Raw genomic sequence first — 22,126 nt, 5'->3', positions numbered from 1 at the left:
CGAGCAAAACAGGTCCCTATTTTGTTATTGGCCACGACTCATAATCGCATTGGATACATCACTGTAAAATACTCTATAAAAGATAGCAAGACGCACCATAAAACCTGGCCTTATAGTAGAAACAAGCTACTTTAATGATTACTAAGTATCTTTGCATCGAATAAGAACCTGATCTCGCTTGTGGCAGAGTTAGCTACAGGAAATGTAATTATATAAATATCGACATCGTTTACTACGGAAGTCGACGTTTGACTAGGTTAACAATTGCATGTCATCGACAAAAAACCAACCCAACGTGGATTGTTTATCTTTTAAATTAGATAAGAAGCTTAATTTGTTGTTTCGACAATTCAAATTGTGTAAGATATTAAAAATCTTTCACAAAACGATACTGTCAACATTATTTAAACGCAATTAGCAGGAAATAAAGATGTACAACTCCACTGTCATCGAATCCTTAATCGACCACAAAGCTGCTGGTGCAGTCTTCGTCATAACCATCATAATGACGATAACGGGAACTATTGGTAACTTTCTTGTTATTGGTTCCGTCATGATCCACAAGAAACTTCGCGTGTTGTCCAATACCTTTATTGTCAACTTGGCAATTGCTGATCTCATGGTATCCATTGCAGTCAACGCTTCAGGATTAATGGCAACCACAACCAACGGAAGGTTTCTCTATACCAGACCTGGTCTTTGCGAATTCTTCGGTTCTGTCTGCATTACTGCCTGCTTAAGCTCCGTAATGAACATCGCTGCTATAAGCATCAATCGCTACGTGAAGATCTGTCATTTCAAATACTACGATAAGATCTACAACAGACGCACTGTTCCTGGAATGGTTATTTTTGTTTGGATCTTCTGTTTTTGCTTAGATCTGCCTAATTTCTTTAGATGGGGCAGTCATGACTTTAGTCCTAAGTTTATGCTCTGTTCATATGATCATAGATATGGTGCCTTTAGTTACACTCTGTTCTTCTTTCTTGGTGGGTTTTGCCTCCCATGGAATATTTCAGGGTTGGCTTATCTGAAAATATTCCTCTTCACCCGAGAATCTAACAAGAAGTTACGTGAAAGTATGTCCAATAGCGCGGGAGGTAATTCAAAACCTGTAGGTATCAATGAATTACGCATTTTAAGGTCCACCGTTACCATTTGGGCAGTGTTTCTGATAATGTGGATCCCGTACGCTTTCGCTATTCTCCTTGATACCGGTTATCATTGGCCGAATGGAGTATATTCGTTTGCGTCAATGATGGCACATTTTAACAGTTCCATTAATTGTATCTTGTATGCTATTACCAGCAAGCATTTCCGCGAAGCGTACTGGAGTTTACTGACATGTAGGTGGTTAGTTGTAGGAGCAAAGGTCGGCGCCGAAAATTCATCAATTCAACAAAGCAAGTCCATGGATACAAATTCAACAACAGCAGGAACGCGAGATTTACAAGCGAACGCATAGTGTGTTTTTGTTGTAGGAACTATGTGCCCAGATTGATCAAAACACCCAGTACCAGTTCTTAGCATATCCTGTTGTTAAAACTTGCTTGAAGTGTGAATTATATGTGTGAGAAAGATACTGGTATTGAGGTAAAATGCTGTGTACAGTATGTTATCAAATTGTTGCTTGGTTTAACAGTAAAAGTGCATGGAGGCCATGATACAGGATGTCCCAGAAACAATTACCGGGCGAATAAATTTGGACGTAAGTCGAGAAATAGACATCAAAATCTAAGTATCTAAACATCCGCGTGTAGCCCATCTTATTCTGCATCATATACGTCAATTTTATTGGAATCGGTTGACTGATTGCGAAGAAATGAGCGATTACATAACTCATGCGTCAATTCACTTCATTCAACGTTTGAAAGAAAAATAATCAACATAATGCGCATTATAGTGGTTACCTGTCAATGGGCTTCATGATTTGTTCTGTGAAATCCTTTTCGTTCTTTTTAAACAATCTGTTTCTTGCAAAACATTTAATTAGGTTTTGTTCAAATTTGAAAACCTGCACGATATTGAAAATGAAAGCTTGCATGTAAGATGATGCTCGGTACTTAAAGAATAATCAGTCCGGTCCGACTGCCTGATCAGGAAGTACTGCCGAATCAGGCAGTATGTTGCCGAGTCAGCACATTAATGTTGTATGGTATCAAAAATCGCATGTCACGTAAACTGTAAGCACTTGATCATTGTCATTCTGGGCTCAAATGTTCTTTGGAAAGTCAAAATATAACATATTTGCACAACCTAAATAATTAAAGTTGGAAAGCTTCCAATTACAGAAATCAAAGTTTTCTCGGACAAAGTGTTATTCATCTTCAGTGAAAGCATGAATAACATAAGCATAATACCGTCGGATTATAAAATTGATAATGTGGACTAAATTTAATGAGATAGATACACAAACTTTAGAAAGCGGTGAGCGAGTATGAAAAAAGCGCCAGTGATCAAACTTGGAATGAACTGCATTGATGCGCACATTATGTAATCGTTAATTTCTTCGCAACCAGTCAACCGAATCAAACAAAATTTTCGTACGTGATGCACATTAAAATAGGCTATGCGCTACATTTTAAATTTTCTGATTCTAATGTCCACATCTTGACTTCAATTGTATTCACTCGGTATTTTTTTCTGGGACACCCTGTACGTAGCAGAGACAATTACCCTCTGTTTAGTAACAAGGCATCTCAATGGCCGAGTTCTCAGTTAATTGACTCTTATCTGTATTAATGTTATTGGATCTTGGAATGTGACAGCAATATAATGACAAAAATACAACACTGTCAATACCCAAAGACAACAAACATTTTCCATGTACATTTTGTAACTTTGCCTTACAGAGATTCGGCTAGATTTATAAACTAGCAATGATTTATACTGCATTTGCTCAGAATACTTATTTCACGTACTTTTCCTAAATCAATACCTGGATTCTTATCAGTTACATATATATTTACTGTTACTGGGTATAATATTGTAGTCACGAAATTATTTTTGATGGTTTAAGGGTAGAAGTGCAGCGAAACACCCATTTATGTCATATTTCATTGTCAATCCAGGTAAAAGAGCTTTTTTCTTTTACATACTTTTTATTCCACAAAAATCGCACTTACGGTTCCCTAGAAACTGCAATTTGAAGTGAAGCATCTTGCGCGATCAAATGTATTATTAATGTATTTTATTGTTTTTCAAGCAGTGATATTAATATTTTATTACAAATTCAAAGTATAGACCTCTGGCAAGGCAACCGTTACTTAAAGTTTCACGGAATACCCTCACTTACGATCATTGGGTAAACCGATCATCAGACGGATAATTTGTCATGATTTCAAATTTACAGAAATGTTTATACAAGTATATACATTCTGTGGTGTCGAAAACATGACAAACCAAGCCAACCAGAACAGTCTCTACTCCAAAAGTAGTCGAGAGTGCTCAACCACTAAAAATAGTGGGGGCGTATTATAACAAGTTTACTTTACAAGTGACTATCTTTGGAATTTAGAGTGCTCAAACCCATTACAGGTGAGCTATAGAAACAAATTCAAAGTATAGACCTCTGGTAAGGCAACCGTTACTTAAAGTTTCACGGAATACCCTCACTTACGATCATTGGGTAAACCGATCATCAGACGGATAATTTGTCATGATTTCAAATTTATTTGAATTTGTTTCTATAGCTCACCTGTAATGGGTTTGAGCACTCTAAATTTCAAAGTTAGTCATTTGTAAAGTAAACTTGTTTAATATTTTATTATGTATTTTATTGTTTTTCAAGTGGCGACATATAACATTTCTACAGTCAAAAATCTGTATCTCATAAAGCAAATAAGCTTATGTTATCTTCACAACAAATTGTAATAAATCAAGACTAGTGCCTGCTTCTTTTACATGTTGTATGTAATAAATTGCCATCTAATTTGCATAAAAATTAAAAAGGTGTTTCTAGGATTTTTCTCATTTTTGCATTTTTGTGCCTTCAAAATAGAACCGGGAAGCCATTTTACGACGGATTTGAATGAAATTTTCACAGAATGTGTGTTTTGTTATTTGTAAGAAAAGTATGAGAGTAGATTTGTGAATTTTGTTTTTGTTTTGACACACCGTCACATTTTTAGGTCAAAAAGTCTGCTCTCGTACTTTTTTGCTGCTTTTTAACTTTCATTTAAAAAAGAAATTACATCTCTAGCATCTATGGTTGCGTTCCAGTTCTATTTTGAAGCCCGACACTTAAAATCTAAGATGGCCGATTAAATATGCAAATGAGAATCTTTTTTGCATTTTTCTGATTTTTTGGTCTCAAGTGTTATTTACACCACGTATGAAGTTCCTAGCATGTTTAGTTAAAAAATTGTTGGTGCACTTCTTCACTTGAATTCATCCAAAGCTTAGTAAAAGTGATATAGGATAAACGAGATCTGATTGCGTTCGCCTGCGACCGCGAGCATGCACAGCCAGCAGTGACAAATGAATCTGTGAGAACCGGAAGTGATCCCTTAATTACCTTTGACCCCGCAAAAATATTACATAGTGCTTAGGATGTCATAAGGAATATTCCTGGTGAATTTTGGCTTAATCGGAACTTATACATGGATTTTGATTTTTTTTTAATTTATGCTTTGACCTTTTGACCCTTAGTGACCTTTGACTTCAATGAAAAAAACCCTTATGTACACCGACAAAATGCATTGTTTCAATTTTAATTAAAAAATTCTACTATGTTTAGTTGTTGAGATAAAAATTCTTGAAGTTATTTAGCTAAAAACAGGAAGTGACCCCTTAATGACCTTTGACCCCAAAAAATAAAAATACCATGCATACATCAGGTAACACTGATTCAAGTCTGATGGTTATATTACTCTGGTCTGTTTACATTTTGAGATAAAAATTTTGTAAACGATTTTGATAATTTTGGTTTTCGACCGGAAGTGACCCCTTAATGACCTTTGATCCCAATTCTGTGAAGGACTTTTAGACACTGGCAATAGGCGATGCATGTGTGCAAGTGATGTCATCGTGCAATGCAATATGTGGAAGGAAAAGCATTTTTAGTGAAAATCAAAAATTTTGGTTTCTAACCGAAAGTGGCCCCTTAATGACCTTTGACCCCAAATGAAAAAATACCATATATTTACTATGTAATAACAAGTCATGTGTGAACATACCGTTACTCTGCTATGTTTTACTGGCTAATAAAAAATGTTGAACATTTTTGGTTTTTGACCGGAAGTGACCCCTAAATGACCTTTGATCCCAATTCTGTGAAGAACTTTTAGATACTGGCTATAGGTGATGCATGTGTGCAAGTGACGTCACGATGCTATGTTATTTGTGGGAGGAGTAGCATTTTTAGCACTTTTAGCCATTGACCGGAAGTGGATGACATTTGACCGGAAGTTGATCATGTGACATCTGTGGCACCACCAAATGGTTCTACTGACCAAGTATGGTCAACATGGCTGAAAGCATGTGGCTACGATGGCTGATCATAATGTTGACAGAAAGAAGAACTCGGTAAAAACAATGCACAGCGCCGATGGCGGCTGTGCAATTCCAAGTTTCCCGTTTTAACATTACATATATATTATTATCTGATGTGAAGGCTGACCCCGATACTAGTAGTGCATGTGATATAGTACTGGACTGGAGTAATGCATATCATATCAAACTATGGTTGAAATTCACGGCCATGAGTCAAGGAAGAGTGGATTGATTGATTGATACCAGTTGGCGGGCCATCAGCGGAACTTTGTCCTTTTTAAGGACTCTTCTTGTTTAAACTTACGATAAACAACATACACATGTGTATCTTGAAGTGTATGGTTAAAATACAGGGTTCAAAAGAAATAACTCCCCCATAAAATATGTATGGGTGCCTAAAGGATCGAAGACAGAAAAGTAAAGGAACAAACCAAGAATTAAATCAACCTTAACATTAATATCGAGAATGTTTTGTACATAATGTGGTAAAGTGTATCTTTTTCTGAAAGCATCATTTTTGGAAAATGTGATTATTTTTGACCAAAAATATTGTTTTTGGAAATGAAACAACTTTGGGAGGGTTGAAAAACGATTCCTCTATTCACAGCTTTTTGAATTTTCCAAATCAACCAAATATATGTCAAGTTATGCAAAGAGATGTTTTATAATTTTAAGGGGGTTTATTTCTTTTGAACCCTGTAAGAAGTTACTGTAGTAGTAATTGTAGAAGTATGATATTATAACAGTACGTAAAGTTTGTAAACTTTTGAGATGTAATTATTCAATAATATATTTTAAACATCTTTTCTTGTTAGATCAATTTAATCAATTAATTGATAACCAGAAACATAATTTCATCAAACGGGGCTTACCTTTTCGAATAAATTGGCACTATTTATTAGCTCATGAATATGTTAGCGGTGTACTCATTTTGACTATTTTCCTACAACTTGCAATAGGCAAAGTACAGTGTACTGTTATAAAACAAAAACTACAAGAATAGAAGTTCACGTTTACCGCTACGTATGACAATGTATGAATATACATCATAAAAAGATACGATTTGCATCGGATAATAGGGCAACTATTTTTCCCGTGATCATGGTGATAGACAAAAACGGTGTAGATATTTTATTATTGGTAAAGATATAGCTTGACTCTATCATTGCAGCCATGGAGGTACGACCCTTTTCGCCTCCCCAGCAAACACAAAACGTTTTCGACATCATTCGCAAAAGGTTATAAAAGGTTGTCAGAAAACGTTTCAATGTCGGGTTATATAAAGGGTATATTAAGGGTATAAAACGTTTTCATATAACATTAAAAAACATTTTTTGATAATTACTGACCAGCAAAAACAAAATGTTTTACAAAAAACGTTTAAATGTCGGGTTATATAAATGGTATAAAACGTTTTAATAACGTTCCAAAAACATTTTTGAAAACTTGATACAAAACATTCTAAACAGAATGTTATTTGGGGGTTGAAAAAATATTTCGAGAAAAATGTTTGCCCAAAATATTTACAATAACGTTTTAAATACGTTTTCATGACCTTTATATAACCCGACATTTTAATGTTATTAAAACGTTTTTACCTAAACCACAAGCCAAAATATAACTTATTCAAAACGTTTTAAAAACATTTTTGTGTTTGCTGGGTCCTTACATGTATGCATACAGGGTGTCTCAGAAAAAATTACCGGGCAAATGAATTTGGACGTAAGTCGAGAAATACACATCAGAATCTACAAGTCAGCGTGTAGCCCATCTTATTCTGCATCTTATATGCTAAATTTACTGGAATCGGCTGACTGATTGCGAATAAATGAGCTTTTACATAACGCATGCGTCAATTCTCGCTATTCGCAATAAGGGCGCCGCCAGCGATTTGCGATGTAATCGTGATGTATCATGGGAAAAGGTCGACATCCAAGTCCGCGCAATACGAATATTACCATGCTATTACATAGGAACACGTGACAATATTTTTTCAGTTTGTCAAAATAAAGGTGTTACACGCGAATCGATACTCAATAATACTTAATAATGTGATTTGAAATGTGAACAATTAATTTTTTCTCTATCGATTTGCGTGTAATACCGTTATATTGACAAACTAAAAAATATTGTCACATGTTCCTATGTAATAGCATGGTAATATTCGTATTGCGCGGGCTTGGATGTCGACCTTTTCCCATGATACATCACGATTACATCGCAAACCGCTGGCGGCGCCCTTATTGTGAATAGCGAGAATTCACTTCATTCCAAGTTTGAAAGAAAGATCATTCAACACAATGCGCACTAGTTGTTAACTGTCAATCGGCTTCATATTTTGTTCGGTGAAATCCTTTTCGTTCTTTTAAAATAATCTTTCTTGCAAAACATTTTCAAATGTTTTGCAAGAAAGATTATTTTCTAATCAAAATTAGGTTGTGTTCAAATTTGAGAATTCCAGCTGGTTAAAAATCTTTCTCACACACGTTAATGTTTTGGAATATTTCCAAGAAATTGTAATGCAAAGTTTAAAACTTCAACATTACGTCGTAATGTCGCATGGTATCAGAATTTACACGTGAAGCTGTAAGCACTTGATCACTGTAATTCTTGGCTCAAATGTTCTTTGGAAAGCTAAAATATAACATATTTGCACAACCTAAAGAATTAAAGTTGGAAAGCTACCAATTGCAGAAATCAAAGTTTTCTTGGACAAAGCAGTGAAAGCATGAATAGCATAACACCGTCGAATTATAAAACTTATAATGTGAAATAAATTCAATGAGATACACAAACTTTAGGAAGCGAGCGGTGAGCCAGTATGATAAAGGTGCCTGTTGATCAAACTTAGAATTAACTGCATTGAAGCGCGCATTATTAACTGCATTGAAGCGCGCATTATGTAATCGTTATGCGTTACATTTTAAATTGTTTGATTCTGATGTCTATTTCTCGACTTACATTCAATTTTATTCACTCGGTAATTTTTCTGGGACACCCTGTACTTCGACTCTGGAAACAACTATAATATAAGAGTGTCTGACTCGAATAGCAACTTGAACTCATGTCTTAAAAGGGCATTTCGTGATCCACAGCCTCATCCCCCCACTTTTCTCAAAAAAATTTGAGATTTTTATATCACTGGAAGACTCTGGCTACATAATGTTTATGTAAAAAATATTTCTTGCAGATTAATTCGTTTAGCAAAGATATCGCGAATTTGAATTTCGTTCTGGTGCACCAGAACGAAATTACAACGTATTGTCTATGGAGCAGTGTAATACACATAATCATGCATAACTCGACCGCAAACGCAAAATCGGAATCAACTGAAATTTTGGGAATATGCTTTTTTCGTGGATATGTACTGAAAAATGTCATAAAAAGTGGATGCTAGGATCACGAAATACTCCTTTAATTAAGCCTACAGAGCAAACTTTATTCTCGATATAAAACGAATGTTAGGCTGAGGACTTTGTCAAGCTCACGTTTTCGAGACCGTCAAAATTTAGTTTTATGTTCAAAATGTGCAAGATGAAAAGAAGACACAATTTACTTTTCCTACAAACACCGTGATGCAAGTTTGTCGAGATAACCGAGACAATAAATATTACAAAAATGTGCTGTTTTTGAATCCCTAATCGACCACAACAAAGTTGTTAGCGCAGCGCAGTCCTCGTCGTAACCATCATAATGACGATAACAGGAACCATCGGTTAATTTCTTGTCGTTGGTTCCGTCATGATCCACAAGAAACTCCGATGTGTCCACAATTTATAGTAATTTTTTCTGGATCTTTTGTTTCTGCTTGAATTTCCCAAGCTTTTTCTGACGGGGCAGCCATGGTTTTAGCCCAAAATTGCTTTTAGATATTCTTATGTTTTTTCAATCTTCCTATGTAGAGAGAAAACCTGGCTATGCCACTGATCTTTAGAAAGAAGGTATGACTCAGGGCCTTGCACTCTAATATAATGCTGAGACAAAGACCGTGTTTATACTAAGCACCTCGCATTACCGCGCTTTGGCCATCACCCGCATTTTAATCCTCTTTCTTTCATCAGCTCGACGCTAACACTCCGCCACCAATGGCGAATATGCGCTAGCGATCAAGAAACCAACACGGGGAGCCATGAAATATTTTGGCCTTGGTAAGAGAGATTCGCTCGCTGATTTTGTCATGAAATAGCAAGATAACGGGAGGGTCATTATCACAAATAACCGGTTATGTATATACATGAAGATAGATTATTAAAGTATGAAACATCATGCAGTTATTGTTGCCTACATGTATGCACACAACACAGGGGCATGCACACAACACAGGGGCACTCACAATGGGCAATTGACCCCTATTGGTAGCGCTGTGTTGTAGATATATGAGATGAACTAGTTAGCGTCATATATCAAAAAGTATAAAAGCTATGATTTTAGTACTTGCTCTATATTGAGAAAGAAATCTTTCATCTATTATAGCCAAACTCCCGTGTTATTCCAATGCACATTGGCTTGGTCGCATTTGGAATTTTTACATGCTACACCACAACACCTTGTGACTTTGTATATATCGTCACTCTGCGGCGTAAAGCTATTGTTAAGATACTTCGATATTTTAACACGTAAACATGAAAATGTCTCAAATAATTCCAAAAGTGTATGTATGTTATCACGCAATATTTTATATGTCTAAATCCGTTGAGGTGCGACAGTGCACCTCATTGTAAGTACTTTTTTGTATAAATAACGCACGATATGGTATGATATGTACTGAAAATTCCCCTATGCTAAGCAATGTAAACGTGGTGTAATGGATTGCGATGCCGGCGGTCTCAGTTCGATCCCCAATCCCGCCAAAGATATTTTTTCTTCACATTTATTTTGAATCCACAATTATTTATTTTTCTTCCTCATACAATCACACTTTCACTCCCACATGCACACCCCTGTTTGTAAATACATTCAAACGAGGACCTCGACTTAATGAGGATCTAACCGAGGACTCACACACCGGTTTTTAATCGACACACCGTGGACCTCACACAGATATACCAGACAACTTACTATCCAACTATACCCCCTATGGGGGACCTATCTTTTATGCTATCTTATACGCATATTTGCATCATTTACGTCATCCTTCCTGGTCATAGTTTCAAACCGAGGACGTCCTCGTTTGGAGGTGTGTCCTCGTTTTATGATGTGTATCCATATGTAGGTCCTCGTTTGGAGGCATTTACAAACGCACCCCTACACACCCCCTCTCAACACACGTCATCCATACATCTTTTCACAATAAGATCCGTACTTGAAATATGCAGGTGAGATGCTTAGTAGAACCTTTGTTATGATTACTTTCAGGCAGTAGCTTATAGGGGGTAAGGGAGAGAACACACAGTCTATTCTCAACATACGTTGTTTGCTCTTAGAATTCATCAAGTCAAGAGTTTGTCTTTTTTCATCTTCTCTGGTCAAACTAATATCATGAATAGTGGCAAGGCGGGAGAAAATTAAATATATTTTGCTTTATATTTATCGGAATAAATTCCAGTTCACTGCACATCTAACAACACAGGTAACTAAGAATCGAATATAAATTTTTCTTTTGTTACACTACAGATCATAAAAGCTTTTATGAAAAGCAAGTACTACAAGAAACTTATGGAAATTAACTCCAGTTCAAAGAACATCTTACGATGCAATAAATTAAAAAGTAGCTAAAAATTGAATATCAATTTCACTATTGTTACACATAAAAGCTTTTATGAAAAGCAAGTACTACAAGAAACTTATGGAAATTAACTCCAGTTCAAAGAACATCTTACGATGTAATTAAAAAGTAGCTAAAAAAATTAAATATCAATTTTACTATTGCTACACTACGGATAGAAGCTTTTAAGCTATAAAAAGAATTAAATATAATTTCGCTATTGCTAATTGTTTGAAGCTTTTAGAGCTTGGTTCCTAATTTAGTGAAAAACTTGCTGAATTAAGTGATCGGATAGCAACGTTTGCACAGTATTTTTTGTGGGACATGAGAACGTATCAGACACATCAAATTACATTCTGAATATGAGGAATGTCCTGATGATAAATTGAAATTTTAGACATTTAAGAGTCCTCATAGTAAACTTAATAAATCAAATGATGTGTTGTAGCTTGGAGGAAAAGCCGTCTATCATTTGAAAATATTTTATTTTGACCTTTCGTATTGCAGATATACATTATTTTCTCAAAAAGTCAAAAAATGAAGGAGAAAAGTGCCCCTCTGACAAAAAGGATAGAGAAAATCGAGAAAATAAAGATCAAGAAAATGGGCAAGAAACCTATTTCCCACCAACATTTAAACCGACCATGGGGCAAAATTGTGTCCTTTTTTAGAAGCTCAAACACTTAAAATGTACAGTTTCTAAAAAACCGCTCTATATTAAAGTAATATACCACCGATACTACCGGGTAAAATGGAAAATTTTATTTTGCCCCATACAATCCACCAGCACGCACCACCACAACCATGAAAGCTGCCTACTACTTTGGCTACATTGTATGTTTGTGTTATGGATACAAAGAAGTGTTGGACACCGGTACACCATTAGGCCATAAAAAAAACATGTTTGTTTCCTGTAGCAGGTCCAAAAAGTCAAATGCGAAATGCGGTTTTAATCCATGTCTTGAAATGGAAAAAAATACTCTTTTCGCTGCAAATTGGAATGGGAATTTTCTGTGGGTTTCTCCGACACACACAAAAAAATCATATTTCTTCATATTCAAGAATATTTATATTGTTTATTTGTTGTGTAATGTGTATATGTTTACTCCAGTAGTGTTTAATATTATTTTTCTTTTTTTTCTTTGTATATGAAAAAAATTCAAATGCGCACATAAGCCGTCAAAAACGAAATTCGCGCGGTACAAGAAGCAAACTTGGGGTTTTTTTTTTGGCCTTAACTCTTTTGTATAGAGAACTAATAGTTTGAAAATGGTGCACCACAACTTTTATGTGATGTGATCAAGCAAAATCAGTCGGAAGTCGGAAATATTGATTTTGAGATATAGCCAAGCAAAGGAATTATTTCCTTTTGTTACCTGCTGTTTTGGAAACTCTTTTAACTGCTCATATCTTTGGAACTGGTTGTTCAATTTCAATAGGGTTTGTTGCAAAATCCAACTGATTTTGCTTGATCACATCACATATATACGACACACAAACTCTATATATCTATAAAAAATTCTCTGAAAAAAGTGAAATTTGATGTTTATTTTACTACACACTATAAAACCTACCCACTTTAAAAGGAAGGAAACATATAATTAAGTCTTTTCAGGCTTTCCTTCATTTGTCCATTTTCGATTCAGAAATGAATACTAATAATTAAGAAGTTAAAAAAGTCACAATTACTTGATACTGTTTTCACAGTGACGTACAATTGTATCATTTCAGGTAGACCGAATAACCATGTAACAAATGGTGGCAATCAAACAATGGGACTTTACTCACAAATCTCAATTTACAGACGACAATTGGGGCAGATAATAGTCATGTATAAATGGTTGCCATGGTGACTCACCGTGACTGTCACAAAATGTCACAAAACTGTCTACAACTACCACAAATTGAAGTACATGCTCAATATAGTAAATAGAGAGCTTGTGATTTCCAAACACACGTATCATAGCCCGTGCATCTATTCAAAATCCAGTCACATGAGAGTTAGATGCACGGGCGTATGATACGTACATTTGGATTCGTGGTACAGTAAACAATCTATAATTGTAATTTTAAAAAGCCTGTTTTTAGTATCATGGGCACTAAAATGACCTAGACCTAAAATCACCTGCTACATAGATCACTCAATAGCAAACACACAAACACACTGTTTATTATATCAAACAATTTATGATTATTTATTAATTAGTTCAGTATGGCTGTCAATCAAATAACAATAACAGATCGTACACGAATTTAAAGCAATACAAATATTTTTTGTGCTATGGTTTATAAGGAGTCTCCGGCAATCATAATAATATGACTTAGAAAAATAATTATCAAACACGAATCACATAGTTGTATTTAAAAGAAACTCATATTGACCATAAAAACGAATAAAAACAGTCGGCTCTCAACACGCGATATTCAAAATTCCCGCGCCGTAATTGTCTAAGTGCAATGACGTAATGGTTATTTTTGTGCTCAATTGTCGTCAGCCTTCATTGTATTACTGAGACGCCATTGCACTCGACAATCTCGGCGCCCGGGAATTTTGAATGTCGCGTGTTGAGAGACGGGTGTTTTTATTCGTTTTTTATGATCACTATGAGTTTGTTTTAAAAGGGCATTTCGTGATCAACAGCAAAAAGTTGAGATTTTTATATCACTGGAAACCTCTGGCTGCTAGGACCACAAAATACTCCTTTAAATAAAACCACGTGATTTATGCTTGATAATTATTTTTCTTACATATAAGTCATAATGTTGTGATTGCCGGAGACTTCCTTTAACTAAGCCTGGAGATCTTGATTAACTGAAGTTTTGATGAGATTCCGTTGATGGTCCCAGCTCTTTATCCAAGATCCCAACAATGTCCAAGATTCTGTCTACCCAAGAGACACCCCTGGTCTACCATAGTCTCAGTACAAGTTCTGAAGACTATGTTTTCACTTTGCTAGTGTGTTCCAAATGGTCTTCTTTGTTGACCGTAAGCTTCAATCTAAGAAATCTCTTGAGCAAGCTTTCTGCTCCACTTGACAGACAGATAACACACTATGTTATTCAAAATACCACAGTTCGTAGATGGAGATATTTCAATCTGCCGCTTCTTTGAGTCCACAATACAATCGACCACTATTGGCTCTACTACCGCCTTTGGTGAATTTAATTCTCTCCAACAAACAAGAACGGCGAACCTAAGTTTGAAGACTTCACGCAATTATGGTAGCTTTTGTACCACCACTGGCTAACATAACAGAGTTCCCACTTAGAACTTCATACTGCTGCTGTTATTTAATTCACAATCTCCAGGCCTTATATACTACAGCACATTACATCCTTTCTAAATATGGCTCATTACATCACCACAAGCCAATCAGACTCATTAATCTGTATACATAATTTCTAAATATAGCTCATTATCTCAAGACAACCCTATCAGAATAATTCACCTGTGTACTGTATAGTACTGTACCATGATTAATAGTAATAGTGCCACCAGTTACTACTGTGGTAAGCATGATTATTCTAGGAGTTTCCTTTATATATGATTGTTAATTAACATTTTCCATTGACTTTCTAGAATATTCTATGCACAAATCAAAGTGAAGACTAATGTCTGACGACAAAAACACAACTTTTAACTTATATTATGGGGCACATAACATCAGCCAAAAATAGCAAAAATGTTATTTCACGAGATCATAGGCACACAGTTTGGTTCCGGGAAGTGGTCATAGTTGACTATTATTTTGATGTCAATATATTGGTATACTTTTTATTTCAAATATCTTAAATTTTTAAACATAAATTATTACGGCCATGTATGAAAAGATTAGAGTTACATGTATGTAAATAAAATTTAAACCATTTGAAGCTGGTTGAGCAAATTCATCAGGATCGGTAGAGTAAACTCAGTAAAACAAGGTTCGTTGATCCAGAAAAGCCATCAAATAGATTAGTATTTATATCCATAAAATGTTAAGAAAGAAAGAACAGTTTACCAACCTCAAGTGTTAAAATTAAACAAAAAACAAATAGACACAAATCGCAACGGGCACACAACTTAGAAAAACAACAAGGGAATGTGCACTGAAAACTTAAACTAGTCAGGCAGTTGCTTGACTAACTTAAAGCTAGTCAAGCAGGTTAGTCCAGCCCGCCTGACCAACCTAACATTAGTCAAGCCCGTAGCTCAAGCTAGTCCAGCCTGCTTGACTAGCTTGCAATTTTGATAAGCTAGTCAAGCCTGCTTGACTAACGTGTAATGCGGTGCTTGACTAACTTACAATGTCGATGGCTTGACTAACTTGAAGATACAAACAAGCTTGACTAGCTTTAGGTTAGTCAAGCCTGCTTGACTAGCTTTAGGTTAGTCACGCCGGCTTGACTAGCTTTAGGTTAGTCAAGCCAATGACTTTCGTAACTTTCATTTCACAATACTAAATTGCGCAACCGCTTTGCACGTGCATGTTCAACACATAGGAAATTGCTTTGAAATGGCTACCCCATTATACGTAGTTGTCTAGTAATAGTTAAATAATATTATCGGAATGGAAAGTTTAGGATTGACAACCTGGCACTAGCATCATTGTTAACAACACTACTGTTTATATTTGTAAAAGCTTTCTGATGGTTTTTAATGTAATTTAGTGATATTTTGGATATTCACATGCGATTACAGAGTTTAAAATCTAAGGTAAGCATACTAAACATGATAAGTACTAATAATATGTTCCATGATTTGTAAGTGCCTCCGTGGTCTAGTGGTGAGTGTATAGGGTTTGTAATCTCCAGGTCCGAGTTCAATTCCCAATGAAGGTAAGTGGTTATAAATGTGTTGTCATCATGATTTCCAGGTAAGAGGATTTTCTTCAAGTAATATATCAGTTTCAAAACGCAAAACTATGAGAATAAATCCCACCAGACAAGATAAACATCCACATTTGTCTCTTTTTTTTCAATTCTTTACCAATAACAGCTAATAACGTGGTTTGCAGCACGCTAGTCAAGCAAGCTAGTCAAGCAGCTGCCTGACTAGCTTAGAACTGCTTGACTAACGTTAGGTTAGTCAAGATGGACACCATCTGGACTAACTTAAAGTTAGTCATAAACTAGTCGAGCGACTAACCTAACGTTAGTCAAGCAGGCTTGACTAACGTCCAAGCTAGTCAAGCAAGTTAGTCGAGCCGGCTCGACTAACGTCAAGTTGGTCAAGCACGTTAGTCAAGCAGGCTTGACTAGCCTTACGTTAGTCAAGATGGGCACCATCTGGACTAACTTTACGTTAGTCAAGCTGACCAATTAAAGTTTTCAGTGTGCCTGCATTGGATTCGAACCAAGGATCTTCCGATTACCAGACGGACGCTCTAGCCATTAAGCTACCAGCTCCCACTGATAAATGGTGGTTAAAACCGGGTCTAATGTGAGCAGTCGAGTCGAGGTGTACAATACACACAAACAAATATTACGCAAATACACAAAATGTTACCTTTAATTGGCAGATAATTATGCCCCATTTTAATTTTGAGCCGAATAACTGAAAGCAAAGAAAATCATAATTTACTACCAACGCCGATGTCGCCAATGCGAATCACTCCATCGGTCGTTCTACGGCACGGTCTTTTGTGCATGACCGTCCCGCACACCATGTTCGTGCTGTGTTATGAACATTGTGGACGCGTTCGACTTACATTTCCATCGTAATCAGTGGTAATAATTAAACGATGGTATTTATTCAAAATATCGGATTTTGACAAAACTACAGCACCTAAAGTCTTGAATTGTGCAGGGTATGTTGTTAGTTTAATAAAGTTGCCCCCTACAATAATTACAATCGTGTAAAAAACAGAATTCAAAAAAATATTGAGGGCGTCCTCCTCAGCAAATGTTACAAGATGGCTTTAATTTTCTTGTTTGCGTACGTTTAAGTAAACACTTCACAAGTTAGCCGTTACGGATCATGTTGTTTACAAGCTTAGGAATCATGTCATTGGATTGTGGTGGCTGAGATTATTGGCATGGAACAAGAACGATTTAGGCGCTTGATAAAGGAGGATATAGAAATTAGAAAGAGGAGGGGCACCACCATAAACAAAAACGAAGGGCAGTATCAATTATCTCATATTTTTTATGAATTTCTACAACTAGTATCAAGAAAATCCCCAGATAGAAAATCAACTGGCAACACTAAGGGGGATGTCATTTACTTCGGAAGGGAAGTCATGACTTCATGTCGGTGACTGGATTCATTTTTATGACCCCCTATCGCAAGTTTTTTTACGACCCTCTATCTGGCGAAGACAAATTATTCATTGTTGGAAGTAAGGTGCTGAGCGCACAAAAACTTTGTTGATGGTAATTGAAAATAAAGTACGTTGAGCGCGCAAGTATAAAGAAAGCACGCGGAGTGCGCGAGAATTTCGCATTATATAACTAATGATTGTGCACACATTATGTTTGTAATTTAAAAGAATGCTCAAATATTTTGAGTCACCAGCCCTTCATAATTTTATTACCCCCTATATTTGAAGTAAAAACATTATGACCCCCGTATTTTTGGTATAAAAATCTATGACCGCCAGTATATTCATGATCCCCACCCCCCATTCCGAAGAAAATGACAGCCCCCTAAGATCTGACGCCTGTTGCCAATAACAATCACTTATCATCAAGTGTTGACATCAAGGCCACAGTATTTTGTTGAAACGTACACAAGTAAGTGAATTTTCTGGATCAGATACAACGAACCTTGTTTACTGACCATTGAAGCTTTGTCCACAAAATAATGTTATACGAAACTCGTAAATAATTTGAGAAACCTTTGTTAATTTGGCCTCCATACTATAATCAAAACTTGTTTTATACTAAAGGTTTGGTTACAAAAACTATTCTCTTATAAACGCATCTATACACAGTTTCCACTTCGATACACCTGAGCACACAATTTCGTCCAAGCAGCAGTACCTTGTAGAGAACACAGTTTGTGTTTACTCTACATGGTTGAGTACGTAGCATCATAAGAGCTGTGTGAGATTCTAGCTGGAAAATAGGCATCTGTGATTGGTTTTTGTCAAAGCATCAAGTATTCCCTTCATCCAAAAATCAGATTTTTTTTTATATCGAACGAAAGCTAACACTTCCCGCTAAAAACACTTTTTCCATTAGGTCAACAGATGACGCAATTCAATGTTTATAGCAAGACGAATGTGGTAAATCTGTTGAAAATCAACCTATTCACGCATAATTTTTGACCAAAATGTTGGTTTTAAAAGTGATACTTACAATATTTTTCAAATTTTATGTCATTAAATGAAAAGCACACTTATATTGTCCACTAAATTACTAGCTTCATTTTAATGAGCAATGGGCAATTCTCTTTAAATTGCAAATCTTGTGCAAAAAGTTATTATATTCGCCCTTTTTGTCATACGGTTGTAAATTCAATGAACTATGATTTTGTTAAAATCGCGTTCCTAGCCGTAAGTTTGCGTAACCAGCTTATTTTTGTTAATTTGGGTATACGGAACTCAAATCTGCTGACTGCCAAGCAATATTTTGAGACCGCGACCCTCAAAAAAGACCCCCAAATGACCCTATAGGATCGTATAGGAAACACAAATTAATTTTATTCCAATAACACTTTCAAGCATGTCAAATTGTGCGTCTGGCCCCGCGGATCCCAGAAATGAAATGGTTGCGTATACGACCTATCATTGAGAAGTTATGGAACACAAAATGGGTCACAGGCTGATTTGTTTTTGTGTATTGTTCAAAAGTCAAAGTTACTCCAGTTTTCATGAAAGTTGACGCAAATTGTTCGCCTAGCTTAGAGGTTTCAAAAAAGAATAGTTTACACTATCTGCGATGTATAGTTTGCATGTTACACAACAAGGAGTCAAAAGATATAAAAGGATTGCATGTGATTAAATAGAATTTGTATTTATTTATCATCTATCTTCTGAACTTGACATCGCAGATAGTAAAAACTTTTTCTGAATCCCTTGAACTTGAGGAACAGATTGCATCCATTTTTACGAAAATCTGAGCAACTTTAATTTTTTACCCCTGGATAATATGCAAATTGACCTCACAACTTGTTAACTATATGTCCCACGCACAAATATGTTACATTTTTCCTTAGACCCAGACAAATAATTTGACATGTTTCTTAGTGAATTTGGAGCATGTTTAATTTTTGCCCCCTATAATGAGCATGTAGGGGGTCTTTTTGCGGGTCACGGAGTTCCGATATGGCTTGACAGACATATTGTTTTTAATTCAGCATACCCGAATTGGCTAGCTTTCACTCAAACTTGCCGCTTGATGCTTAAATAAGCACATATTACCAAAATAGAACCAATCTATTAGGTCGAGTTATAACTTGTTTTTGGTTATTTGGTGCATTCTTGAAATTTAGTGACACATTGTTGGGCATTTTGTGCAACTTCATGAACTTCGCTACTTTTCGGAAGGAAGCAACTATAGGGTTCTTTACGAGCACAATAATAATAATAATAATAATAATAATAATAATAATAATAATAATAATAATAATAATAATAATAATAATAATAATAATAATAATAATAATAATAATAAAACAGCATTTATATAGCGCATTGTGAATCTCAGATTCCTCAATGCGCTTTACAGATTTAAAAACTACCAAACTTAATTTACAATATATGATTTTAACTTAAGGGATCTGATCTGGAATGAGCGTTTTGAGCGTTTCGACAGTATTTTTTGTGGGACATGAGCGCACATCAGACATATCGAATTGCATTCTGAATACGAAGAATGTCTTTCTGATATCAAATAATTTTCATTTTTTAAATTCACGATATAATACAAATTTTATGACAAATTATTAAAATTTGATATTTTCACATTTTGATATATAACAGTCCTCAAAGTAATTTTATAAATCTAATGATATATTCTTAAAGTGTATGTAGTTGGGAGGAAAAGCCGATGATCAATTGAAAATTTTGACCTTTCATATTGAAGATATGGATGTTTTCCCCAAAAGACCTAATTTTTTTTGGTGTATTGGGAAAAAAAATCCATATCTTCAATACGAAAGGTCAAAATGTTCAATTGATCGTAGGCTTTTCATCCCACCTACTTACACTTCAAGTACATATCATCAGATTTATAAAGTTTACTTCGAGTACTGTAAAATATCAAAAATATCCATTTTTAATCATTTGCCATAAAGTTTGTATTACATTGCGAATTTCAAAAAATCAAAATTATTTGATATCAGAAGGACATTCTTCGTATTCAGAATGCAATTCGATATGTCTAATGTGCTCTAATGTCCCACAATAAATACTATCCAAACGCTCATACCCCATCCCTTAAGAATTATACAAACAATCCACTATATGCCCTACTAAACAATGAAGTGAACTTCAATTTATTGTACAGAATTATGATAATGATGAAGTTTCTATCATTTATCATGTCTCAGCTTAAAGCCATATTATAACATTTGCTGAGGAGAACGCACTCAAAACATTTCTGGTTTTTACTCGATTGTAACGACGTACTTTAGTAAACAAAGATACTCTGCAAAATTCCGAGATTTTGATTTTACGATATTACGATAGAAATATTAGTCGAACACGTATGCGATGTACGTACACGGCGTGCGGGACACACATACACACATCAGAGGATCGTACCATTTCACAACCGCCGGAGTAATATGCATTGGCGCTAGTAGCAAATTCCATTTTTCTTTGCTTTACCTCACTCGTTCGGTTCAAAATTAAAAAGGGGGACAGTAAAAAGCTAACATTTTATGGAAAATAAATACTAATCTGTTTTTACAGAAATGTTATAATATGGCTTTAATGACAAAGTTAACGAAAAAAAAATATGAGTTTTATCCGTGTACCTCAAAACACATGCAACTCAGTTAACATAATTATAACCACTGGTATTTACAGATGAGTCAAATCAAAACACCCAGACTACGTAATGGTTGATTGAATACAGTGGGCAAAAATGAAGGTACCAGTTATGTTTACCCCCTGTGTATCCTAAACAAAAAGATGTCATAACTGAAACCAACAGCCAGCTGTATCTGTTAGCTCGAATTTAAGACCTCATTCGTTGAAATCGTCCAAGAAATAGAGACACGACGATCCAAAAACCCAAGAAATATGCAAACTCAAAAGTTGCAAAATTGCTCCAGTGCATACCCTATTGATTTGTACACAAAGCGTTCTTGAACAAGAGACCTAGCGCCGTTCTCCCATTGATTATCACGTTAAAACCAGCGTCTTACTTTCATTGATTAGAACACAAAAGTGCAACTTCTCAACCAATTTCAATAAATGAGTATTAAATTTTGTTTTTAATTTTGACACATTTGTCTTTGTGTAGGATATACAGGGGTGAACATATTAACTGGTACCTTAACTCTTTTACGCACTGTATATTAATAATTTTTGGTTTTTTTCGATAGTCTTGGTCAACGACGCTCGGGGTTGGCTGGTGGTTCGCGGGTCAGTTTCCCATGCTGTGACACAGACTAATATTGACGTTCAAATTTAGGTTCGAAACTCAAAATATGCATGCTGCTTTACAGAATATAATTATATTATACATAACCATGACAACCCTGTTAATAAGAATCAAATTTATGCAATTATAATACATACGTGAATACCAGATAAATATATACACAGAAAAGTCATTTACTACGCAATCACAAGGTCCTTGGTTTCGATTTTCGTGAAGACGATGAAGATATTTGCTTTTAACATGTTTAAAACTTGATTTTCATGTCCATCCGTCTTTCAGAATAAGGTAAAACTATGCGTCTTGTTGTGGTTGTGTTCCTGCCGTAGTTGAAGTCGTATCCCTTGATTTACTTTGCTGAATCGATGAATTTTCGGCACCAACCTTTGCTCCTAC

At 35.5% G+C, this 22,126-nt stretch overlaps 1 protein-coding gene across 1 annotated transcript; it reads left to right on the top strand.

Moving 5' to 3' along the window:
- The first annotated feature begins 430 nt into the window (after window positions 1-430).
- LOC140158466 (melatonin receptor type 1C-like) lies at window positions 431-1,465 on the top strand. Its single transcript, XM_072181560.1, has one exon. It carries the CDS (start codon window positions 431-433, stop codon window positions 1,463-1,465), a length of 1,035 nt encoding a protein of 344 aa, XP_072037661.1.
- Window positions 1,466-22,126: the final 20,661 nt, after the last annotated feature.

The sequence above is a fragment of the Amphiura filiformis genome, chromosome 8 (genome assembly GCF_039555335.1).
Source record: "Amphiura filiformis chromosome 8, Afil_fr2py, whole genome shotgun sequence".
Lineage (NCBI taxonomy): Eukaryota > Metazoa > Echinodermata > Ophiuroidea > Amphilepidida > Amphiuridae > Amphiura > Amphiura filiformis.
Note: the sequence above shows the minus strand (reverse complement) of the source record. Positions and strands in the feature narration are given on the sequence as shown.

What these genes read in the sequence shown, in the direction of transcription:
- LOC140158466 (XM_072181560.1), top strand. Translation starts at nt 431, where the DNA reads ATGTACAACTCCACTGTCATCGAATCCTTAATCGACCACAAAGCTGCT.